At 37.7% G+C, this 27,388-nt stretch overlaps 1 protein-coding gene across 1 annotated transcript in view; it reads left to right on the top strand.

Moving 5' to 3' along the window:
• Positions 1-27,388, top strand: part of GPC5 (glypican 5) — a 1,376,579-nt gene that overhangs the window by 295,247 nt on the left and 1,053,944 nt on the right. Inside the window, exon 5 of the mRNA XM_004283463.3 lies at positions 7,570-7,695. Within this exon, the coding sequence (XP_004283511.1) occupies positions 7,570-7,695 (126 nt within the window). The remainder of the gene's footprint in view (positions 1-7,569; positions 7,696-27,388) is intronic.

Below are 27,388 nucleotides of genomic sequence, written 5' to 3'. Positions count from 1 at the left end.
CTCTCCCCGCATCTCTCCAGGAATCATGAAGCCTGTATAGAAAGGGACCAAGAAGCTAGATTTCAGTCTCCCTATAGCCCATCTGCCTGCATGTATTTAATTATTTTCAAGCATTTACAACGAGAACCATTATTGCCATAGAACAGAAATCTAAAGAAATCTTTAGAAATCCCTTCTCAAGATCTATACAAATATTTTGTCAAATAGAATGACTTCGTTGAGAATTAAGTTAAATGATGAAATATAGATTCAGAATTGCCAGAGAAAATAGCCCTTACCCAGAAACATGTGATTATGTATTTCCTCTGCGGGACAGGAGACTGACACTTTAAATGTCTCCTGTTTGACAACCGTGGTCAGACACGTCCACAGGTTTGAGCCTGTTCATTAGTGCCATATTAACCTTAACTCTGCCTCAGGCCATTAACCAGCAAACTGCACATTTGACCTTTGTTCTACAGATATTTTCAAACAGTGTGTGAGAGGCACTGCTTTTAATTTGGTTTCTGTATTATGTGTGGACTGATGTGAGGGCTGAAAAAATCAATATATATCATTAAATACAGAAACGTGTGGTCTGAAACATTCCACAGAGAAAAGTTCCATTCGAAAATCAGTTTCTTCTCCAACATTTTTCCAGATAATCAGCTTTGCTCAAAGTTAGAAATAGTCTTTTATATCACGTTCAAGGGAAAAAAGGCAAGGAAGTGTTCTATGTAACAGTTGATAAATGTTTTAAAATTGAAACAAATGCCCACTAGATGAAGACCTAAGACTGAGAGGTATGACTTTTGAACATAGCTGTTTCCAGCAACGTCTCATGAAATGAAATGCAAAATCAAATGTAGATTGGAGCCATATGCTTAAGTGAAAACAGCTCTCTAGAAAATCAGCAAAGTTTGAAACACGCCGTTGTCACCCTTTAAACCATACGTATGAGAAACGTGTCAGCCTTATAAATTAAAAAGTAAAAATTGGCTTAGTGGGCTATTTTAATAAATTATGCTAGAGTTGCTATATCCAGGTTTTGGAATATTATACATCTGTATAAAAATAAGTAACTCCTAGATTTATTAACCTGAAAAGGGTTCATGATATATTGTCAAGTGAGAAGAGCCAATTGCATGTACGTGTATAGCTTGACCCTAGTTTTGTAAAACCAAACCATCTCTGTCTCTGTCTGTCTGTTTTTGGTTATGTTAGGGTGCACATAGAAGAAACTGAAGAAAGCACCCCAGGCTGTTAACATTTGTTACCTCAGGAGGGAGGATGGAGAAACACTGTGGAGGGACAGATATGAACTTCATGTGCCTTTTAGTTATTTAACTGTTCACCAAAAGATATGTTACTTTTGTTATTAAAAATGATTAAAGTCAAATGATAATGGTAAAGCCAGTCGAAAGTGTCACTTGGTTTTAGAGTAGTAACTGGACATTCCTGTGTCAACCAAACTAGAAATGATTACTTCAGGGTGAATTGCATTTCCTTTCTTTCTTTTTCTTTTCTATCCCTTTTTTTTTTTTTTTTTTGCCACGTGACAGATCAGGAGACTTTCTGGCACTGCAGGCCTCCAGGGCATGGGAAGCAAGGAAGCACTAACTATGTTGGTCCATGTTCCTCTCCAGTCAGTCGGCTCAGGGCAAGCAAGGCTGGAAGCTATGAATGAGCAATTGTGTTCCAGCCTTTTTCCTCTTTCCTGTGCTAGCACAGTGTGCAAAGCTGTTCATTAGCCAGAGATCAGAATTTTCTCCACTGCCTGCTTCCTGCACCAGATCTTTCAAATTGGTAAAGAGATACAGATAAATCCTGTCTAAACATGTTACTTTCTAAGTGCAGATTTTGGCAGGAAGAACTGATGTATCTGTTTTCTATCTGTCTACCAGTCTACAACTGTGTTCTGTGAAAAGCGTGATTATTTCTGTAAAATTTTAAAAACAGAGAGAAATATTCTTTTCTATAAAGAGTCATTCAACTTTGGTTTGTCAAATATCCAAGTGATGGCATTTTTATTAATTAATGAAACAACGATGTCAAGGTCTGCATTAACTAAATGCTTGACTAAATAACTAACTTAGTCACTTCTCACAAGTCCTTCCACTTCTTTGGTTTTAACTTTCCTTAGTTATAAAATAAGAGGCTGCACATTAGTATCCTGTAGGAAGCTTTCAGAAAAACACAGGTCCCTGGTTCCTACCCCGAGCACAAAATCTGAATGTCTGAGGGAGGAATCTAGGCATACAGTTTATGTTTCCTTGGTGATGATAGAGTGCATTTAGGACAGAGCACTACTGGATCAGATCATCTTTAAGGCTCTTTCTAACTTGTCTTTATAATGTAGTATACCTGTGATATATTAATTATAATGGCTATCTTACACCACAGTGTGACTAAATGTTAATGTGTCACTACATGTTAACTTCAGCAACACATATGTATTGGGTTGGCCCAAAAGATCATTCGGTTTTTATGTGAGATCTTCTATATTCTCTCCATAAGAATATATATATATATATATAGTCTCTATATATGTTCTATATATAATATAGAATCTGCCTTCAACCTGTTTAGTAGAATCCGGCACAGCTTGTAGTCCTGCCCTTGAGATTCCTTCCATTTTCTAGGAAGGTCTTTCTGATATAGCTTCACAATCTAGGAGTGGGTCCCGTAATTTAAAGTTCCCCAAGTCAGCTGTGTTCTTTAAGGACTTTAAATTATCATTATCGTTTTTGAAAATTGTATTTCATTGTAGAAACGTCTAATTCTGGAAGTTGTTAAAAACTAACACTGCATCTGGGGCCAATTCAACAAGAATTTGTTAGGTGCCTGTGGGGTACCACACTGTGGTCCAGACCCAGGGGATATAAAGCAGACATGGCTCTTGTCTTTAGAGAATGCACCCTTTAATCAGGGAGGCAGATATACAGACAGCAAAATATAATACCAGATAACCAGGGCTATAAAACAGATGGCAAGTGTGGCGTGAGAAATGGATAGACCAACAGAAGCGTCACAGGCTGGTCAGGCAAGGAGTTAGGGAGGAGATGAGGACAAAGCTGGATTTTGAAGGATGGGTAGATGGTTGACAGGGAGAAGTGGGAGGGAAGGCCATTCTGGGGAGAAGAAAAGGTGGCATCTTAGAGATTTCTTAGGCAATATGAGTGTGTGGTTTTGGCTGGGGTGTGAGACTGGAGGGAAGGGGGACTGTCAGGGCAACTAAGGGGCAAAGAGTAGAGAGATGATGAGCCACGGTAAGACATTTTACCTGAATGCTTAGGATTTTAAAGGAGGAAAGTGTTATGGCTGTTTTCTGGAGCGAATTCTGGTAAGAACTTGGGGCATGCATTGAAGGGAAGATGGGAGGGCAGACCTAGTCAGAGAAATCATTTGTTAGACTGTTGTAATCCCAAATGAGAAATTATAAATTCGCATGTGGCTCTGACATATAGGCTTTGAATAAATATTCTGGCAAACATGTTTTCCTCTTTACAAAATATTTTTGGAGTGTTACTCTTAATAATGTTTGATTTCTGTGTTCTTGAGCTGTCTTAAGACCAAGATGAACAAACAATATGTACGTAACACAGCTCCTCAAGGTTAATTATCTGGACGCTCTAACATCTTGAATTTATTTTTCTCCTAATTTTAACTGGAAATATTCTCATGACTGTAGAAAAATAAATGTATGGATAGAGTCACCCTTCCAGCAACTTAAATTTTGAATCATCCAAAGAATATAATGTTTTATTCGTTGTGACATTTCATGTACAACTGGAAAAGGAGGACCTGGTGCATTTTTTTTTTTTTAAAGTAGGCTGAGCATAAGCTGGGAACTGAAGTATGGATTCTTTTCTCATGATCAACATTCACTGGAGCTGTGGCAGCAGGTCAGTGTTTCTAACCTCACTATGGCTTCTAGTTATTTGAGCCCTTCATTTCTTACCAATTCAATTATGATTATTATTTTTCTATATCCAGTATAGATCTCCTGGTCCTTCAACGCGACCACTTTTTTGCAACACTAGTCTTCATTCCTGTGACCTCAAAACTGCCACACACAGAATTATAGAGTTCCAAAGTACGTTCTCTGCTCAATTTCTATCCTCACAAATCAAACCTTATTTCAACATTCACGGGGACTTTCTTCCATTCTTTTAGTCTCAGGGAATTTGCTCCAAAGCTAACCACTCTGTTTTCCATAATCCTTCCCCTCTCTTCTTTTCAGAATTTATGATCCATCAGTTATTCATTTGTTTTTCTTAGCTTTGTATCAATTAAGAGAGACTAGGTTGTGACGTGGTAGCAAAACACCTCAACCTATCATTGGTTTGGAACCAAAAAAATTGTTCTGGTTCCCAACCAATGCCCATTTCAGACCAGCAGGGCTACTGCTCAAGTTGCGGTTTCTCTGGCTTTAAGCCTCAGAGTTACAGAGCAGCTGCCATCTGAAACATTGCCTGCCATCAGGGGAGAGGGAAGCAGAAGCTGGCAAAGCCACGTTGGTCCTTAAAGCTTAAGCCTGGAGGGAACAAACATCACTTCTGCGTACATGACTAGAACCCAGGGCAAGTCACAAAGACAAAGCTACCGTCAAAGTGTAGTTCACCTGATTGGGGAGGGGAAGACAATTAGAAGTCATCTTAAAACCTTTGCTTTACCTGTCAATTCTAGATTCCTAATGGTTTTCAAATCTATCATTTTCCTGGCGTTGACTGGAAGGTTTTTTTTCCCCATCCTCATACGTCTCGCTCTGGACTTGCTTATACTCCCCTAAGTGACCTCACTGCTTTTCTGTTTCCACAATACTGCGATGATGACGATGTCACTTGCTTGCTGGAAAAATTAATGGCTCTCACCACCTGAATAAAACTGAAACATCTTATGATGATCAACAAGGCTGATTATAATCTGGCCTCGTCCTGCCTTTGACTGTGATTCCCATAAGCACACTCCTTACTAGCTAACCTAACTGTATGAGTATCTGAATACACAATGTCCCTCTTTACCTTTGTTTATCCTGGATTTTTGTTGTTGTTGTTTGCTTCTTGGTTTGTGTTTTTTTTTTTGCATGGAACACTGATATGTTATCTTATTTCCTGTTTCTTTCTTTGTCTTCAAATGTGACACTACTTATTAATACTGTATTATTATTGTGGATTTTTCCCAGAATGTGCATTCTTAGAAGTCAGGGACTGTTTTCTTTAGCTATGAATCCCTAGCGCCAACACAGATTTTGGCACTCCATAGTGTTTAGTATTTTGTGACAAATAATTGATAGCCGATGGTTTATGGAATGAGTGGAAATCTTCGAGGAGACTATCCTTTCAGAGAGAATGCAGGCAAAGGCCGGGAAGTAAGTTTGGAGGACAGCAAGCATCTCACTTTTGTGGAACCCGAAAGTGTGGTTTGGGTTGTTGCTGAAATTGAGATGAGAGGGTACCTTATGTAGCTTTCTAAGAAGTTTGGGTTTCATGCTGTAGAGAATAGAGAGCCCTTGATGACTTTAAGCAAGTACGTGGCATAATCTGTGGACTACCAGATTTGAATTTCTATAGGTGGCTCTCATGGAGGATGGGAGGTGATGGTTAAAGGAACCGATGGGAGGTATGCTCTCCTGGTACAGTAATTCCAGAGAAAGATGATCAAGGCTTGACCTAAGGCAATGGCAGTAGCGTTGGGAAAGGGAACTGAAAGAACGATGTGAACTTTCCCCCTTATGATCGATTGGTTGTGAAGGGAGAAATGAAACAAAGGCACCATTTACCAAGAGTGAAGTAGGAGGTTTGGGGACCAAAAATTATCTATTCAGTTTTACATGATCAATTTGAAGTTCTCAACATTTGCAGCCATTTGTGCCAGGCCTCTTCATTTCTAAAAGGTTCTTTGATTCCAAACATGTGGTCATTTATAGTGAATAGAATTCAGGACAGGAGCCATACATCTTCCTGTTCATTAAACCCCACCTCTCTAAGAAAGAACCAGTCAATTTCATCAATTATGTTTTCGTAGCTGCAGCATGAGAATTGATGTTTGTTCATGCATTCCAGTTAGTGGAACACAGCCATCAAGGAGAGACTTATTTTCTAGAAGAGGAAATCGATAAAATATAGATAAGCATTTAACTGTGCTAGTGAGAAAATAAAGCATCATCTTTTTTTTTTTTTTTTTTTGATTGAGCGTGGGTTAGAGATTTGTGCTTCCTGCAACCATTTTATTATCACTTGTCCGGTCAAACTTTGCTAAAAATTTGATTAAATACTCACCGGCCACTTGCCATGGGAACTTCTGATCTTCTCTATGGTTGCAGATCTTACATATTTGAAAGTTATATTTATCCTTCCAACAGAGTAGTGGTTATTTACAACTCCAGCAGTTTCTACAGTTAGTTCTTTGAAAACCAATAAGAGAGAGAATTACAAGTTGAAATGGTTGAGCATTAGTGCTGTCAAAATTAGATTTAATTTTTAAAAATTGTTTATTCCAGCTATAATTTATAGACACCCCTGCTCTTTAATTTCATTTTTAAAGAAATCATTTTAAAGGTATCAATGGAGAATGCAGTTTCATAATTGCTATATTTAAATTACTCATCCCACGAATTTCTGACGTTTGCTTTTCTGCCAACGTTTCCATCTCCTCTCCCTGCCTTTTAGTCCAGAGGGGGCATTTCCTCTGGATCAGGCTAGTGGCTTTTCTTTTCTTTTTCCCCAAAACAATTGTTTATGTTTAAAAGTTCAGAGCTAAAGTCTTAAGGACTTGGTCTTTTGACATGCTAAAACTCAAGTTCTTGAGACCTCAAAGCCTTGGTTTTAAAACTCCAAAGTCTTGGATTTCTAAATTGAAAAACTGCTTTTTTGTTGAATTTTCCCTTTCCATAATTGACGGTGGAAGGGGAAATATTGGGTTGGCCAAAAAGTTCGTTCAGGTTTTACAGGAAAAATCCAAACGATCTTTTTGGCCAACCCGATAGTATGAGAGGGAAAAAACTTAATAAATGTATTAAATATTACTCCCTCCAATAACTTTTATTTTCATGCTTCTGAAGTGTGTTACATACCTGGGTTCTCTCATATTTAGTAAAGACATATTATCTGATGTTCTTAGACCCCAAAGAGAAGCCCCACATGGGAAAATCACCCAAGTCTACTAAACCTTTAATCAGTGAGCAATCAGTCAGCTTGTTATAAGCCTCTGACATTTCTATATGGAAAAGAAATTAGTTAATATCACTGTGGTTTAAATGCCAGTAGCTAATGAGGGCTTTTAGGGAAGCTGAAGTGGTGTTGTGTGTGTGTGTGTGTGCGTATGCATATACTATTCACAGCTTCTTGGACCTGGAGTTATATAAAGTTCATACCCAGTGAAAACTTCTATGTAAAGAATAAATTTGAATACATTTTTTAGAAAATGTAGTTTTTGTCTTGTTAGAAAAGTATTGAAAATATATGAAAATAAGTAGAGAAAAATTTAAAAGTTACATTCTAAACACTATGCATAACAAATTATGCTATTCATATTGGCATTTATTATGGATTTTTGGGTTTAATTGTTTTCTTTGTTTTTTCCATTCAGAGAATTTATCAACAGCCTTCGACTGTACAGGACATTCTATGGAGGCCTGGCTGATCAACTTTGTGCTAATGAATTAGCGGCTGGTGACGGACTGCCATGCTGGAACGGAGAAGATATAGTAAAAAGGTATTTTATGTGTAGTGATCTGTGAAAACATAATGGCCACTTTCATCCTTGCTTTCTTTTCCTAGTTCTTGAATGCATTACTTCAGTTTTAACTTTGCCACACAGGTTAGAGGATACATTAATTCCTTCTCTTTAGTTTGTCAAAAATAAGTTTGATTCTTCTTGACATTTTAGAAATATGATAGCATTCTGTGGTGTTCTGAAAGTTCTCTCGTCTTTTCTATCTGTGGCTTACCCAACAATCCCACTTTTTCAGTGAAGTATTACTTAACTTCTAGCCAATCTGTCTTGTTTCTCAGATACCTTTTTTTTTTTGAACTTTATGAGTATTAGAAAGGAAATTCAGTGAAATGTGAATACCTGTGCAAAGATTTGTTATGTGGATATATGTCACAGCAGCACTAATATGTTCATCCTACAATTGTCTCTGAGTGTATGAGTGTGTGTGAGAGAGGGAGAGAGGGAGAGGGAAACAGGGCTGGTACTTTTATGTATGTCTGTTTGAGGCTTTGTTTATTTGTATGTTGTCAATTGTTCTCAAGCTCAGGAGTGAAATTTTTCACCTTTTTTTTCTCACCATCTAGAATTTCTAGAGTTTATTTTCCTTCACTTCCTATAACTGGTTGTGCTCACAAGTAATTACCTGAGCTTGAAAAAGTCCTAGATTCTCCCTCTGTTACAATAGTGTTGGTCAGTACAATTGGCTGGGAATTAGTCCTTTGATTTTCCAATGCTGGTGATTACCATAGATTGTAGACCTGTGCTGTGCTCGGATTAGAATGTTTTAGTGTATTTTGTTTTGAGCAGTCTGCGAAAAGGTAAGGTGATAAACTTTCTGATTTATAAACACACCTACTCTGTATAAAGATAGGTATTTAGTTACCACTAGAATGATGAGTTCATTTAAAGTGTCCTTTAGCAAATTCAATTTACTATGATAAACATATACTGTAATTAATATTAATATAAATTTATGTAGTAAAATCTGTTTATTTCTGTGTGATCATATTCATTATAGTTAAAGGTTGCATTCCTGATATATTAAATGATTACTTGTAGTTTACATCCAGATATCTCATAGGGAATCTTTGATTTCACAGAAAATAGTTATTGAAGGCAGGAACTATACTTAAATTTAAATAAAAAATTCGGCTGACATGGCTCGTGTTCTTTTTCCATTATGCCCCTTGGATGGCTTAATGTATTCTTACATATATTTGTCCTGCCTTTACTGAGAGCAGTCATAGCATGCATAGTAGTTTGAATTCTTACAGTATTCATGTTAAGATTTCTGCCACTTAGACCTAGTAATTAAATTCTACTTTGACTTATACTTTCTCTTTTCACATTGTCCAAACTGGAATTGAACATTTTTGTGTATTAACAATTTTTCTACAAGGGCTAATGAGAATTTCATGGTTAATGAACAATTTAGTATAGAATATAAATATATTTAATATAGCACATTACATTATACATTTGATTCTAGAACTGCAGGAACCTTAGTTTCAATTTGTCCCATTCCTCTCTATTTGGTCTGAGGTTTGTATAATGGGAAATACTGTTGGAGAAATCAATGATTTGGGAAAACTTTTTAGAAGGAGAGTATTTTCAACTCAAAAATATATTTTCTTCTACATGATACATATTTTAAGACCTCATTCATGGTTTATGAATAAAGAAAGTTCATCTTTAGCAAGAACCCTCCTTGGGAAGTGTCCACATTTCTGGTAAAGAAAGTGAGCAATTCTCATTATTCTCACTTGCTTCCAGCTCCTGTCTTCCCTTTTCTATACCACCCAGCCTCCTGTTTGTCAGCTGCTTCTAAGGGCCCTATGTGACTTCACTCTCCTGTGAACACCTTCCGCTTTGCTTAATTTTTTCTCAAACAGCCCTTCTAGCTCATCACCTTAGCTGACATTTTCCCTTTTTTTGAGGGTGTTTTTTTTTCCCCCTCTTTTGTCCCTATCTCATGGGTCACCAACCTACTCCCTTGCTTCTCTGGGCCAGCAGATGAACCTCACACACTGGCTCCCTACCACCATCTCTAGGCTACTTCCCAAATGAACATTTTTAGCCCTAATTACTTTCTAGCACTCAGCTGAGGTTTCACAAGAATCATCTCATTGAACTTTCCCAAAACTTTATTCCCTAATGCTTCAGAGTAAGCTGATGGGGTATTTCTTTTCTGTTTGATCTTGAGAAAACTCTCATGTGTACTTTGACATTTTTTAAAATATAATTTAAATTGTAATTTCATTCATGGCTCAGCCAGTTCTTGAAATAAATTTAGAACAGGATTTTTTTTCAATGCAAAGTCAATGCTGAAATATAAATATCCATCATATCTAGTTAATGGATCATGGTATATTGACAATGGAATATTACGTGGCAGTCAAAAATGATGCATATTTATATCTGCTAAAGTGGAATAATTTCAAGTAAAAATAGGTACAGACAGAGAACAAATGTATGGATATCAAGGGGGGGTGGGATGAATTGGGAGATTGGGATTGACATATATACACTACTATGTATAAAATAGATAACTAATGAGAACCTACTGTATAGCACAAGGAACTCTGCTCGGCGCTCTGTGGTGACCTAAAGGGGAAGGAAATCCCAAAAAAGAGGGGATATATGTCTATGAATGGCTGATTCACTTTGCGGTATGGCAGAAACTGATACAGCAGTGTAAAGCAGCTATACTCCAATAAAAAAGTTAAAAGTCGGATATTAAATTCTTTTTAGATGTTGGGGGTAGGAGTTTATTAATTTTATTTATTTATTTTTGCTGTGTTGGGTCTTCGTTTCTGTGCGAGGGCTTTCTCTAGTTGTGGCAAGCGGGGGCCACTCTTCATCACGGTGTGCGGGCCTCTCACTATCGCGACCTCTCTTGTTGCCGAGCACAGGCTCCAGACGCGCAGGCTCAGTAGTTGTTGCTCACGGGCCTAGTTGCTCCGCGGCATACGGGATCCTCCCAGGCCAGGGCTCGAACCCGTGTCCCCTGCATTAGCAGGCAGATTCTCAACCACTGCGCCACCAGAGAAGCCGTATATTAAATATTTTATCAACATATTTGCATAAATAAAAGTACTGACATTCATTCCACATAGAATATTTCTGGACAGTTAACATGAAAACTGCTAATATATTTAAAATACTGGGGAGGCTTTATATTTCCATTGTATTTATATTTAATGGAAACATGTTATAGTGATGTTAGAATTATGAGCCATTATTGCTTTTTTCTTTTTATAATTCTTTTTTGAAATAAAAGCACTATTTTTACATTTCATTTCTAACCAAATTGGATTTTTGTAGTAATTTTGTGATATAATTTTTTCAAAGCATTAATGGATATGTTTCAAAAATTCAGTAGTTCAGTAATCTAAGATGGCTTCGATGTAAAGGCAAGTTCTAATGAATGTTACAATCCCGAACTATTAGCTGCTTTTTCCTTGTGAATAAACAGAGTATAGCAGCGATCAGTGTGTGAAAATGCTAAGATCCCCATATAGAATATTCATTTCAGAGACCTGCAGTTGGTTGAGATAAATAATGCCTTCAAATTTTGAAGAAATGAATATCAAGTGAATTTGTACCACATGTGGGGATCATAGGGGTTTTTTCCTTTCTTGTGCTGGGTTATAATACTCATCAAGTTCATTCTAGAGAAATTATGCCAAAAACATCAATAGGATAAATTTGTGGCCAAGATTGAGCATATCATTCATTGTTAAGAGCGAAGTGATTATTTTGGCAAAATTTCTTCTCCTGGAGGCATTTTTTAGGAGATGATTGGTCAGATTATTTATGTGCACAGACATGCCTCAAAGAACAGGAGAACCATACAAATTGTTTCAGAATTATGACAGGCCTATAAACTGGGTCAAATCACCTTTGTGCTCATCAAAAGAGGTGGAATTCCTCTGTGGTTGTAAATGAAACATCTCAAATAGTTGTAGCATATTAATTCATGAAACAAAATATTTTAATTCAAATGATTTTAAAGAGTGCATGCATACCATAAACACTATCACGACACCGAGGTCCACAGTTCAGATGATTTCTGATTAACGATGAAAATTTACTACTGAAATCCACATAGTCTCTAACTCTTAAAGTCCCTCTTATCTACCCTTCCTGTCTCTTCATCGCGAAACAAAATTGTTCTCTGCAAGGCCTGCCAGTGCTTACTCTGTTCTCAGTTCCTGGTGATTGCAAATTGATTGTTTGATGGCTTGCGCTTGTCTTTCTGAGTACTGAAGTTCAGGTGACAGCTACTTAATTACCAGGGCTTCCTTTTCCCTTTTGATTAATAGACAGATAATCCAGTAACTCTCCCTCCATCTCCAGGAATTTATAACTTCCGCAACAACCCTTAAACTAGCCAATAGCTGTTAAGTATCCCCGTAAAATTAATAATCCACGTGATTTCTACTTCATCTTATGTAGTTAATGTTCTTTAATGCTTCTTTCCTATCCCAGTGTTTTCTTTTTGAACTCTTACGATAAGGTGCCCCTTCTCAACATATTAGAATCAAATTTTTAAAAAATAGATAAAAATATAAAACCTTACAAATCTGAGATTTTATACTTATCTATTATCAGTTTTCTTTCCACCCAGACAGTGACATTTTTTCTGGCCATAACTTTTTTTTACCTCACTTTTTTTTTCTCCTTTACCCATTATTTATCTGGAAAGACACTTCATCTTCAAATTTTCTTTTTCTTCCTGACCTTCCTACGTATATTTTTTTTAAACACCTGGCTTAGTTTTGAAATGTCACGGACTCCATTTTAAACCCAGCCAGGTCTCAGGATTGCTCTGAATTTTATTACTGTCACAACTGCTTGTTTTTCCTATGTTGCTTATGCAAAGGCAGTATGTTCTTCATGACTTAAACACCAGTCTGTTTTCTATTTCTTTTTCCCCTCGCAATTTCTACCTCTGCAATCAGGTTTATAATACTGAATTAAACCTTTGTAATAATCATCAATGTTATCATACCTATGGCCTGTCTTACTTGGTTCAGAATTGGAGGTCACTTAAAAGGGGTGACTACACGGCGTCCCCACTCCTACCCCATTGCGACAATCTGCCATGGACCTTGATATTTCCACTATTAATGGAATATTTTCAACTAAATCATTTTCTCCATACAACTGCGTATACAGTTTTGCCAAACTCCCACTTTTATCTTGGGTGCTAGTGGAATGAATTCCCTCATTTGTGTTTTATTGTAACCTCTAACTCCACCATGACACTTTGAATACTTTTTTGCGTTTATATGTCATATATCTTCCTGTCTACTGAAATTTATTTTATAACACAGCTTCTATATCTGAGAGGCTAAGAGCAATGTCCTTGAACACCTATCAATAATTTTTTCAAGATAACAGGACTCTGAGGAAAAGGAATTTTTCTAAGTGTTAGTGAGAACTAAGTTATGGTGATTTGGGGATGTGGCTTGGTGATAACATTTTGGTGGGTAATATATGGTTCCAAAATGAAATTGAGTGTTGGAAAAATGAGAAGAAGAGAGATGAATCATGAAAGTTTCTACCTATGTCTGACTCTGGATACTGATTTTTTTTTTTTTTCTAACCTTAAGATCATGCCTGTCCCATTGTGTGTACTTCCATAGACATTTGGTGGAACCAGAGTCTAAAGAACTCTAAGAACCTCCTGTCTTAGAGACATATTAGGTCTGATTGTCTTTATCATAAATGAGGCATCTGGGTTGGGGGTGGGGAAAAGTGCCAAGCTCTGCCCCAGGTCAAAAGCTGAGTCTGCTGTCTTCAGCATGGGAAGAACTGAAACATTTTTGCTCTTTTGTGGCAGAAATACAAAGTGTGGTTTTAGATATATTATGAGACTGTCGAATTCCTCACGTTGTAGAATACACAGTCTAGGTCCAATGGGACGAGTATCAGTATGACTGATGTATTAGGTTCTGAATGAGCATAAAATGTGTAGAGTTCTTGGCTGTGTACCATCTTTCTGCCTTACTATAGTATACTTGCTTAGCAGATAATTTTTATTTAAAAGATAGTGTCTAAAATAGTTATCCCATAGTTTGGTTCTGTAGAGAATAAAAGAAGGTAACAAAGGGATGCACATTTTATCAACCTTTCTCCAAGTTCTGACATTTCTAACTAGTATTAAAGCCTAGGAAAATACCCATTCTTCTTAGGTTAATATACACATTTTGTTATTTTCTAAGAAATGCTCCATTAATTTGGCAATAATTGCATGGTGTCTCATCTTCTGAACCGAGACGTTTTTTGAATCTTTCTTTACTGGTTTATTTCCTTCGTAGTCAGTTGTCTCCTGTTAAGCAGTACAATCATTACATTCAGGCAGCTGGACTCAAAGGTGAAAGTAGAAACTGTTTCACTAAACCCACTCTGAAGGCTGCTTTTCCCTGTCTCTAGAATGAAATCACAGCCAATTCTCAGAATTTTTTTGGTCAAATGTCTGAAGGGTCTTTTATTGTCATTAGTTCCATAAACAGTCTAAATTCAGTAATCAAATTCAGCCCGAAGAAAGTCTAAATTCAGTAAAAATGTCCAGGCTGACTTGATACGCAAAACTTCATTTAAAGTGGCCATTTCTCTGCATTGCCATGAGGTACTGCTCCAGTCTCAGGGGCACCTGTAGTGGGGGGTGAACCACTTCAGGTCCACGTGCCAACCTTGACTTCTTGTTCTCCAGCCGATATTTCTGACTCCTGCATGTTTGGAGCTGGCAGGACAATGGGGCAACAGTGAGAGAAAGGAATATTCTTTATGGCTGATAATTTTGTATCTTTCATCGATGATTGTTAACTTGGTGGCTTTTAAGACTGATGTTCTAGGGCTTCTGTGTGCTCAAGACAATGCCTCTTCTAATCTTTTCCATCTGGCTTCTTTCTGCTGAGATCTGCTGGTTGGGTTCTTTTCTCCTGCATGGTCCACTCTAGACCACAGAAACTTTGCTTCTCTCTCCTGCTTTTGGTGGAAGAACAGCCTGTATTCAGTGGAGCTGCCTCTCTTTACTCTGCTGCAAGGCAGGCAACTTCTGCTACAGGCATGGGCCGCCACAGCAGTCCAAGTTTCTTCAAAGAAATTCTCTCCTTTGGCCCCTTCAACCTCAGTCCTTCAATACAATTAAGATGGATGCCAAGATGAAGGACCCAAAACCAGTTTTCAGCCATCTGCTTTTTATGTCTAGCACCTCCGTTTGGAACACTCTCTATCGTCTTGTTCTCAGCTGAAACGGAAACAGAATGGATGTAAAATACATCCTTTTACATGTATTTGGGACTGGTGGGAAGGAGACAGAAAACTAGATTCCATGTTCAATACTGCAATTGCCCTTGAATGGGACACAAAGGTAAGACTTTGTCCCCACCTCAGGGACTTAGATTCCAAACACAGTAGAGCACATGTTCACAATATGAACACAGTAAGACAGATACTGTAAAACAAGAGAGACACACAAAAAAATCCCGCAGACTTTCAACTAAGGAGGAAAGCTCGTTTAAGGAGATTTGAAAACTATTTAATAAAAGAGGTGATATATGATATGGGTCTCCATTCAGTTCAAATAAATTCTCTGAAATATATATGGATGAGATGAGATAAGATGATGTCTGGAATTTGCTTTAAAATAATTCAGTGAATGGGGGGAAGAGGCTAATACTATGTGTGAAACAAGGTTTTCTGTGTGTGGATAGTCACGGAAGGTGTATTGTGGGTTCGGGGTGTTCTTTGTATTTTTGAAAATTTTATAATAAAACATAATAAATAAATAAGGCATAATAAAAATTATGTTAAGGGTCTATTCTGTCACATATGCTGCTCTGAATGATGGGGATGCAGTGATGGACAAAACAGACATGAGCCGTTTCTTACCAGATTCAGATAAAGGGGAGATGAACACTGTTCAAAGGATTACAAGTATGAATGGTTTACAAAATCTTTAAGGTTGGATGGAATTTTAATCAGCTGACCTGGAGGCAAGAAACAGAATGGGAGCAAATGCATTTTTGAATGAAGTGCTCCAAGTTTGGTGACCTCTTAAACAGCATTATTTCCATTTGTGTGTAACCTTTCAGATTTTCTCTTCTCCTTCTCAGCACTCTTTCTTTTGGGCTTCATGGGCATGTCCTGACTACATAGTATGAAACTTTTGCTTGTTCATTATAATGTAGCCACTTATTCAGAAAGCCGATAAAAGCTCAGAGGTTAGGACCATAGTCTGAAGAGCCAGGCTACTAAGGTTCTTAGTAAAGATTAGCCACTGTAGCTCTGATTTCAGGCACATTTATTAACTTCTAATTGCATCAGTTTTCTTAACTTTAAAATGTGGCTGAAAATAATACCTATCTCCTATTTGAGAATTAAATAAGTTATTAACATCAACCATTTAGAATACTGGCTATCACATAGTAAACATTCAAAAACGATTAAATCTTCTTATTGAGCAGTTTATAATCCTTTACTTCAGTAGGAATGAAACACTATTGTATTAAGCTTCTCTCTTCATTGGAGGTTTTCTATCATGGATCAGAAAACTTCCATTTGGAAAACAGACATGTGAAGGTTGGTTTATGAGTCAGTAAAAATTAATATCAGGGATTTTGGATTGGACGTAGGAGATAGTGCCTTATGAATAGTTGAAAGAATTATTTCATTGAGGATAGAAGTAGAGAAAATGTATCTTAATAGGCAGTTTATCAAATGCTCCAGTTTTTGGAGAATTTGGAGAGTTGTGGTCTGTCTTGTACCCATGCAATACATCAGTTTTCTCAAGGGAGAACTAAAAGTTAAGATACAAAGAAAAAACATAAAGATAAATGAAAAATATTTTACTCCCAAGCAGTAGTTTGGGAACAGTCCATCACTGTCTTAGAGCTGATCATAATGAACTACCCGTTGACTGGAAGTAAATGTCTGAAGCCATGCTAACTATCAGTACACCATACAACAGATTGTTTCAGTGACATGATAGTTTTAAGACTGCTACACTTAGAGTCATTTCTCTTCATCCATTGAGTTCCCGAAGGAAATACATATCATAAATAGAATCACTAAAACAAAATGAGGTTGAACATCAGTCATCATCGTGTGTCTAACTGCTCAGTTTCCTGCCAGACTGACAGGGTACAAGGAAGCTATTTTTAACTTGTTACTTGCTTCCATCAGAGATTGTGTGTAGAGAAAGACGAAAAAAATAAGAGACAGCAAGATAAAAGTTCACTGAAGTGGAAACCTAGAGGACCTTTTCCCATCTGTTTGGCACAGAAGTTGTTATCTCTTTAGGGATACAGATTTCATCACAGTTCCATAGACTTGTGAGTGCAGGTTGTGTTATTGTAAAGCAGCAGCAGCCCTCAAGGGCTCTGGGAAGTTTATTCTTACCTTAGCCTGAGGAGTTCCTTACTTTTCCTTCATTTTCATATTGAACTTAGAAGTGAAAGACTCTTCCCTTTTTAGTAAAATAGCTATAAGTTTGCTTATCTATAAAGATGGCGCATATTTGTGTTTCTTAGTCTGGTTCCTACACTTCCATATCAGAGGATATAAATTCATCAGTGAATGATTTATTATATTTTATTTTATTTTTTATTTATTTTTATTTATTTATTTTTTTGCGGTACGCTGGCCTCTCACTGTTGTGACCTCTCCTGTTGCGGAGCACAGGTTCCGGACGCGCAGGCTCAGCGGCCATGGCTCACGGGCCCAGCCGCTCCGCAATGTGTGGGATCCTCCCAGGCCGGGGCATGAACCTGTGTCCCCTGCATCGGCAGGCAGACTCTCATCCACTGCGCCACCAGGGAGGCCCTGATTTATTATATTTTAGAATAAAATGCCAGAAGAGATGAAAGAGAACAGTCACTGATTTACGATACTTTCTTCTTCAAATAGAGTCTAGTTTAGTCTCCTTTATTTTATGAGAACAGCCCATTGGTTATCAGCACATTTTCTTGACCAACCATCAGGATGCTTATGTGCTGACGCATTCCTCAAAACAAATGAGTTCCCGAAATCGGATTTGAAATTACTTGCACGTTAATGAATGTAACATTTGAAGGTTATTGACCTATATGTTTTGACTGGCATGATTACTATAATTATGTATTTCATTGTTCTGAAGATTTCATTTTCTCATGACTATACTGAAATGAGGGAATGTTTTAATTTTTTTTCTCCTGGGAAATAAATGAATGCAAATTATTTTTTTGAGTATTTTTTTTGGCATAATCCACTTTCAAAGCTCTATCTTTAATCATTTTTATATGTAATGGAGCCACAAAGAGTCCAAGTTATAAATCTTTAGGGTATTGAATGAGAAACCCGAGTCTTAGAATCATGAAGGAAATGAGTCTCAAGTTTGGAAAGCAGCCTAAAAGCCAGTTCATCCGATACAGTACAGAACTCTGAACAATGGTTGTGAGAAGGGAAAAACCAGTAAGAAAATTTTGCTCTCTATACACTTTCAGGATAGTGCTTAAATGTTTCATAACATTTCTATATAAAGAATGGTATTTTCATTTTAAGAAATGCCATTTAATTCTTGAGTTCCCTCTATCAGCCTCAGCCAGCTTGTACCTAAATTGGTACAAAGCTGCTCATTTCTTTTGCCTCATTCTATGCAGTTCTGACAGCAAGAAAGCCCTCCTAATAAAGTGAAGACGCTTTGCTAGCCAGGAAGGCATTAATATATGATGTGTGATGATATGAACATTTTCATATACATTTTACATACATTAAATATAAAATGACAATTAATTATGGATATGGATGAAATAGTGGTCCTTTTCTAGATTATTCTAAACAGGACCTAGGCATTTTTAGGGATATTGAATCAGTAAATCAACATTCTAGAGTAATATATTTAAATTATTTTGTATCAAACAAAATGAATGTCTTCTTTTAGTGAGCATGGAATATTTAAGTAGCATTGCAAAGTAGTAAAACATGTATGGCACTGTTGGTTTGGAATTGAGTCTTTGCCATCTAATTTGAAGTCATGCTTCTCAATTTTCCATATATGTTTCTTCAGAGGTAAGTGGTGATGCTCTGTGGGGTAGAAAGAGGCACAGTATAAACATAAAACCTGCAGTGAGAGGGCTTCCTACGTGATAAATATATAGTAATGTATTTGATGTGTTAGGGTTTCCAGAGAAACAGAACCAATAGTATCTATCTACCTATCATCATCTGTCTTCTATATGTAGAAAGAGGTTTTCAGGAATTGGCTCATGGGTTTGTCGGGGCTGGCAAACCTGAGATCTGCAGGGCAGCTGGCAGGCTGGAAATTCTGTTGAAAGTCAACAGTCTTCAACAGTTACAGTCTTGAATCCAAAGACAATCTGGGGGTTGAATTCTTCCTTTTCTGGGAACGTCTGCCTTTTCTCTTATGACCTTCAACTTGATTGGATGAGGCCCACCCACATCATGTAGGTAGTCTGCTTCACTCAGAATCTACTGTTTTGTTTGTTTTGTTTGTCTGTTTTTTGCGGTACGCGGCCTCTCACTGTTGTGGCTTCTCCCATTGCGGAGCACAGGCTCCGGACGCGCAGGCTCAGCGGCCATGGCTCACGGGCTTAGCCGCTCCGCGGCATGTGGGATCTTCCCGGACCGGGGCACGAACCCGTGTCCCCTGCATGGGCAGGCGGACTCTCAACCCCTGCGCCACCAGGGAAGCCCTGTTTGTTTGTTTTATTAATTGGAATATAGTTGATTTTCAATGTGATGTTAGTTTCTGCTGTACAGCAAAGTGAATCAGTTATACATATACATAAATCCACTGTTTTTTAGATACTTTTCCCATATAGGTCATTACAGAGTATTGAGTAGAGTGCCCTGTGCTATACACCAGGTTCTTATTAGTTATCTATTCTATATATAGTAGTGTGTATTGTCATACTAAGTGAAGTAAATAAGTCAGACAAATATCATATGATATCACTTATATGTGGAACCTAAAAAAAGGTACAAATGAACTTACAACACAGAAACAGAGTCACAGATAGAAAACAAACTTATGGTTACCAGGAGGAAGGAGGGGTAGGGGGAGAGATAAACTGGGAGATTGGGATTGACATAAACAGAATCTACTGTTCTAAATGTTAATCACGTCTAAAAAATACCTTCACAGCAATATCTACATGAATCTTTGGCAAAACTATTGGGTGTCGTGGCCTAGCCGTGCTGGCACGTAAAATTAAGCATCACAGGTAGTGATCTAGGTGATGACTGAGATGGCAAGTTGGTGCTCTCCTGGAGCTGTTCTAAAGATGGTGTGTTTTAGATTAAGTCTCCAGGGAAAACCTCTCTGGAGAAGTCACATTTAAGCTGAAAATGTGGGAAGATCTGATTTTTTCAAGTAGAGAGAACATCATGCCTCATGTGTCTGAGGAACAGAAGGGAAGTCAGCATGGGTGCAGCATAGTGAGGCAAGTTAATGCAAGAGGATTGTCTGGAATGAGATTGTAGATGGGCAAGTGTCAGATTGCATGGGCCAGAGAAGAAGTTTGGATTTTATTCTAGGTGCATGGAGAAGTCACTGGAGGCATCGAGCCAGGACTGATACAATCTGGATGCTTCTTGGAGAGTAATTTTGAATTTAAAGTGGGAGAGAAACCAAAGAGAAACTTACCATTTCGTACTGGCTGATGTGTGTGTTATGAGAGAGAGAGAATGAAAAAGAGAAAGAAACTGATCATGTGCCTCTAAAGAATGAAACATTATAATTCACAGTTAATGAAAATCTGTCACACTTGTTTTATCTGGGAGATTTGTCTTCTTTGCAGAGCAATACATACTGTAAGCAAACTACAAGTATGTAACCACACTGAGGATAAAACATGCACAATCTATATCACAGAGGGACTTGTCCCCACTGAATATAGTTCTTCCTCATATGAGTTAAAAAAACACTGAACAGCTAATAGAAAATTGCATCAGTAAACAGTTCACAGAAATTTATCAGGTTTTTAAACATATGAAAAGAATAACCTCTACCATGCAAGTTAAAGAATTTCCAACACAAATTAAATTAAACTAAATTAAATTAAAAAACAAATTATTTTTCTCAGTTATTATAGTGATAAAGATCATTAAATTTTATAATTCACAGCATTGACCAAAATGTGAAGAAAAAGGTATTTAAATACCTCAATAGAAGGAGCAATTGTTTCTGTCTTCTGTGTCTTTGAAGGACAATTGGACAACACATATCAATATTTCAAATGCATGTGACCTAGGGAGCAGCTGTTTCACATGTAGGAATTTATCTTCAGACATACCAACATATATAAACAATAGAGATTGTATTGTACATAGCTTATGGTTGTGTAAGGGAAACCAAAATGCCCATTAATAGGAAAATAATGAGTTGTTATGGTATATTAAAAATAGAATATAGCTTTTCAATTTTTAAGAAGAAAGATGTGGTTGTACATGTAGTTATAGGGACGTACCTGCAGAAGAGAACTGGAGGACATGTATAGGAAGGAAAGAATGATTGCTTATCATTCTGTGTGCTTTTATAATTTACCATGTGCTTTCAGTCCTTTTCCCCCCCAAAATGAAAATAAATTTATTCATATAAATATTAAAGGAAAAGTTTCATATATTTTTCTGACATATAAAAAGATACCTTGCTGAGGAACAATATCTTGGAATGCCCATACATTTCAAATAAAATACAAGTGAATCATCAAATAAAATAAAAGCAAATAAAGGTTTCTTAAATAGTCTTTCAGTGGAAGGTTTAGAATTATTTGAGATAGGAATTTTATAAAACAGAAAATGGTAACTGCTGCACTGAACGTCAGACTGGTGGTTTGGGGACCATAGAGTGGTAGGGAACTGATTAGAACACCCTGAACACTGCTTTCCCAACTGAGTAGAACCCAAACCCAGCCTGGTTCTCACTCTGCCTCCTGGATGACGAGGTGTGGTATAGACTGAAGGTTTGTGTCCACCCACACCCCCCAAATTCGTATATTGGAACCTAACCTCCAGTGTGATGATATTAGGAGGTGGGGCCTCTGGGAGGTGATAAGGTCATGAGGCGGAGCCCTAATGAATGGAATTAGTGCCGTTGTAAAAGAGACCCCACAGAGCTCACTCACTCCTTCCCCCATGTGAGGACCCAGGGAAAAGACAGCCATTTATAAACGAGGATTGAGGCCCTCACTACTGTACCTTGATCTTGGACTAGCCAGCCTCCAGAACTGTGGGGAATGTGTTGGTTGTTTATAAGCTACCAGTTCATGGTGTTTCTGTTACAGTGGCCTAAGTGGACTGAGTAGGGTGGATTGGAATAAGGAGAGAACTTGGTCATTGGTAGTGAAGGTTTTTCTTGCCTGTTTATTTTACTATAGTTCCTGTACATCCATATCAGAGCAAATAAGTTTATCAGGGGGTGATTTCTTATATTTTGAAATAAAATACAAGAGAGATGTGTCATAATCATACTGGAAATTCATGTATGGAGAGCATGTGAGTGGTATAAAAAGTTAATTCCAGATATTAATATAATCATAACTTTTAATCTGTTTCTTTATATTAAAACCATACATTCAGGTATGCTATCATCCAATACATAGTTGATTATACATTTGCTTTTATTTTTCTGAAATTTATATATTGGTTTGCCTTATTTTTATTTTCATCTAAGCACTCTACTTTTCACTTAAAATATATGTATTTTGAATTTCATCTAATTAATTAGTCAGGAAGAAAGTTTTTTTTTTTTATGACACCTAACCTATTAGTGAGGAAGAAAGATGTTTATTTAAGAGAAATACTAATTATATTACATAAAGCACCTTTAAGGTGTAGGGATACATAGTTAAGGAGAAATGCAGTGTAATGTTCCCTGAAAATACATGAAAGAACTTATGCCATTGAGATATATATTTTTTATGTTCCAAACTTTTAGTACAGTCACTGTTCCTAAAGTGTGGTTCCCAAATGTTCAGGCCTCCACCCCAGGCCTCTACTGAACGAGAAACCCTGGGGCTGGGGCCCCAGAATCTATGCTCTCCCAATGATTCTGATGCACAATCAAGTATGAAAACCACTGCCTTAGGGCATTACATTTTTTTAAAGATTTATTTATTTATTATTTATTTATTTTATTATTTATTTTTGGCTGCGTCGGGTCTTAGTTGTGGCACGGGGTCTTCTCTCTAGTTGTGGCGCGCAGGCTTCAGGGCTCATGGGCTCTGTAGTCGTGCGCGCAGGTTCTAGAGCATGTGGGCTCTGTAGTGTGTGGCACGCAGGCTCTCTAGTTGAGGCACATGAGCTCAGTAGTTGTGACGCCCCGGCTTAGTTGCCCTGCGGCATGTGGGATCTTAGTTCCCTGACCAGGGATGGAACCCGCGTCCTCTGCATTGGAAGGCGGATTCTTCATCACAGGACTACCAAGGAAGTCCCTACAATTTTTTTTTTTTTTTTGAGTAATTACTTCTTTCCAAAAATTTAGATTTGACTTAAAAAATGTTTTTGGCTGTGCTGCTCGAGGTGTGTGGGATATTTGTCCCCTGACCAGAGAATCGAACGCATGGCCCCAGCAGTGGAAGAGCAGAGTCTTGACCACTGGACCGCCAGGGAAGTCCCTCTAAGACTTCAGGCTTTTTAAAGTGGGAAAGGGCCCATTTCTCCTCTTAAGGAAGTTTAGATGTCATGATGTGATAAATCTTATTGTAGAAAATATATAACGCTTGTTTGGATAAAGATTTTAGAGCAGAGTTGGTATCTGATGGAATTCCATGTTGATACACAGAGCATCTTATACATAATGAATTTTGCATATCAGATGGTTGAAGCCTTTACACAGCCAGACTTTTAAGTATTTCATATTTCTGGAAAAAAAGCATTGATTGTATCCTCCTTAGATAATTGGTATCACCAATGGAAATTAATTATTTAAGCCATATTTGGATCTGTAGCTGTGCTCAGGAGGTGAGGCATTTAAAATCACTATTCTTTCATACAAATATGCATGATATAATATGTAGAGTTTTGCATAATAACGGCTATTTGTCTATTTCTAAATACTGACCATAATAGACTGCTGGGTAACTGCAAATAAATATTAGGTAAATATCAATCATACTGTTCTTAGTATAGCATCTTCAGAAAAAAATTCTGGAAAGGAAATTTACGATTTATTAATGATAGTATTATTTCCTTTAAAAGAAATGTTAGAAATGATCTTCTTTACATGAGGTAAATATATATAATTTTTAGTGTATGTATTTTGGATAAAGATTTCTGTTTAGAACATGATGTTTTCAATATTATGTAGTTCTACAATTTAAAAATATTCTTTGGCCAAAATTCCGTGCATTGTGCAGGCCCTCAGATCAAGCTGTTTATAAAGTGGAAAAGCTTCAGGACTGGGCAGCTAATTAGGAATTTATTCATGCAAGATGCAAGTCAGCTTCTCTTTGGGACTCCATCCAAGTCAACATAGCAAGCCACAAGAAGCATACCCAAACCTGATCCATTAGTGCTTGTACTGGCATAATTTATCATGCTTTTTAATGTGTGTCTTTCGGGAACTATTCACTAGCAAACTTTATTATTAATTTTATTATTTACTTACCTTTACAAAAATTTTAATGCCATTCCTGGGAAGACACGTGGTTGTTTGGGTATGCCTAATTAGCAGTTTCCTGTTCATTTTACTTGCAGATGTATCACTTTCCTTGCTAGAAGTTTTGTAACAGCGCAGATGACAAATTGTTCAGCTTCATGAAGATTTCACCAACTAAACAAACTATTTAGTTTTTAATTCAAAAGAAACGGGAGAGCAGCTTACAGGTGGTACAGTGTGGAGAGGAAACACCCCTGTCCAGAGGGTTCTTAATGAAAGAATGTGAAAGTCAAGAATCTTTCTCTTGTTTATCTTAATGAAGGAGATGATTTCTAGTTGCTACAAATGAGTACAAATAACTTGGTATTTTGAATTTCTATTAGGGGATTTTAGCTTTCTCACTGCTGAACAACGTTGAACAAATATTTATTTGTTGCCTACTGAGTGCAAGGCCTAGTTACAGTGTTAAAATTCATAGCAGTGATCCCTGCCTTCTTGAGAATTATAGCACCTGTGGTAGCTTGTAGTGTGTGCTGGCGTGGTGATGTGCAGTGTGCTATGGGATTCCAGTTGACCTTGAACAACACGGGTTTGAAATGCAGGAGTCCACTTATATGCATCTTCTTTTCCAATAGTAAATACTACAGTACTATGTGATTCCAAGTTGGTTGAATCCTCAGATGCAGGTCCTTGGATACAGAGGAACCGTGGATACTAAGAGACCACCAATATGGAGGGCTACCTAAATTCTATGTGGATTTTCTACTGTGCTGAGGGTTGGCGCCTCTAACCCCTGAATTGTTCAAGGGTCAACTGTATATTGGAGAAGCATCTGGAAGTCAGGCAGTAAAGGGATCTACTGGATACTGCTGTTTCTGCTCTACTCTGCCCTCCCCTTGACCTGCAGCTCATCCGTCCCCCCACTGCTGGAGGTGTTGGTGGTTAACTCACAGCTGGCATCCTCTCCACAAACTTGCCACCTAGCTCAGAATCCACGTACCACTCCTCAACACCAACCCCCTCCCCAGGCCCCAGCCAAGAGGCAATGACTAAGGCCCAGGAGAGTGGCATCATTGCCTCAAGGTGGAATGAATTCCATGCTGCAGTTTGTGCTTCAGTGCAACCTGGTGGGAGCAGAGGAAGCTAGATGCCAGCCAGGCGAGACCCATTCTCACGTCTCTTTTATCTCTGGCCATGACCCACATCCCTCACTCCCCTTTGTCCGACAGCACTTCTCTAATAAATCTCTGGAACAAGAATCTGCCTCTAAGGAACCTGATTTAACAGAATGATTTTCACAGAGTCCTGCAGGGTAAGTAGGAGCTCTCTAGATAAAAAGCGGAGGGAGGAGAGAGAATGTCATGCGGAAGAACTCCAGCTGTGAAGGCATATGGGGGAAAGAGTCTTGGATAGAGAGTAGAGTGAAATGAGTATGGGGCAGGGTTAGGCGGGGTGGTAGGAGATGGGAGAAGAGTGGTGGACATGAGAGGAGAAGCTGAAGAGGTTAAAAATCTTTGTAAGCCAAATTGCATCTACATCCAATTAATGCCAACAGTTGCGAAAAATCCAGAATATCACCCATATTTTAGTCTATATAAAATATGTGATACTTGAAATAATTTATGTATTTGAGATATTTCAAAATAGTATTTCAAGTTATTTCTTTTGAATGTACTGCAGGAAAGAGGGGGCTGCTATCATGAATTACTTCTAAATTGCCATGTTCAACCTTGCTGATCCCAGCGGCAGTTATAAGGCTGTAGTAAGCCTACAGTAGGCATTGTTACCATCTTGTTGAAATTCTCATTCTCTTTTCCAAAGGAAAGTCTCCAAAATGCAGTATGAAGAGCGTACTGTGAGTCTGTAAGGCATAATTTTTAACAATCAGATGGAAAATGTATATTTAACATAACATTTTCCATGATAGGTGTATGGTAACTCAGGTTTTAAACGCGTTTATTCTGATATATTCTATAACCTGGCAGTTACCTATGAAGGTGAGTCTTCAAAAGCTGTGGACTTCATTGCTGTGTATGTCACTAAGCACAGATGTATGTTATAGTTCCAGTGAAACACATTTTAAAAATTTATATGAAATATGGAAAAATTACTTTTGAGTTATATCCAACTGCCAAACATGGGACTAAATTAAGGGTTATTTTATCAAACTCAACATTTCTCTACCATTTGAGTTGTAACTAATGCTATATTTCTGTTTGGACCTGAAATTGCCGTAATTTGTGACTTTCCCCAAATCCACTGATCTAAAAATACATACAGAGGTGGAATACTGATGGGGAGTTTAATTTGCTGTTGTTCCTCCTGTCAATATCATTCTTGGATCAGTATCTTCATTCTACCATCATTCCTATTGCACTCAGGCCCTTATTTTTGCCCCCTAGACTTTTGTGACAGATTCCTACCCCATCCCATCTGCCACCTCCCTTAGGGATTCATTTCCTATTCATCTGATTATTATTTGAATAAATCAACAATGCAATGCCTTCTTATAAACCTCTTCACAGTATAAACTTTGTCTGCAACTCTAGATATCTCTTTCTCTTCTGTCCAGCATATCTTCAATTCAAGCGTACCAAATATCCTTTCACATCTCTGTGGTTTGAGGCAAGCATTTCATTCTTCTTGGAGTTTTCTCTTCCCAGTCCTTCAACATCAAGAGCAAATATGACCTTTCTATAAAGCTTGATCAACCTGCCATTTCCTTCTCTGATATATGCCCTTACACCTGTACTTGGTATACGCTCCTGTGATAGCATTTGCCTAAGGTGTACTTTAATCGCTCACTCAGGTGTTTCTCTCTTTCACACTAGACTATTCCATGAGTAAGAGTCCCAGGTTTCATCTAAGTGAGGTTCAGGTATGTCTGGCAAAGTGAAACTGGAAGCATGGGTGGCTAAGACTCTAACTTACAGGAAGAACCATCTAGATGTAAGGAGCACAGAGAGCCCAGTGGGCATAGAAGAGGTCCGATTTCACATGCACCCTAGTGTCTGTCACTCAAATTTATTTCCCAGTTTAGTCCCCATTGTGTCCCAAGTCAATGGAAATATGGGAGTGTGGGCA

This window comes from Orcinus orca, chromosome 18 (assembly GCF_937001465.1).
Source record: "Orcinus orca chromosome 18, mOrcOrc1.1, whole genome shotgun sequence".
NCBI classification, from domain to species: domain Eukaryota; kingdom Metazoa; phylum Chordata; class Mammalia; order Artiodactyla; family Delphinidae; genus Orcinus; species Orcinus orca.
Note: the sequence above shows the minus strand (reverse complement) of the source record. Positions and strands in the feature narration are given on the sequence as shown.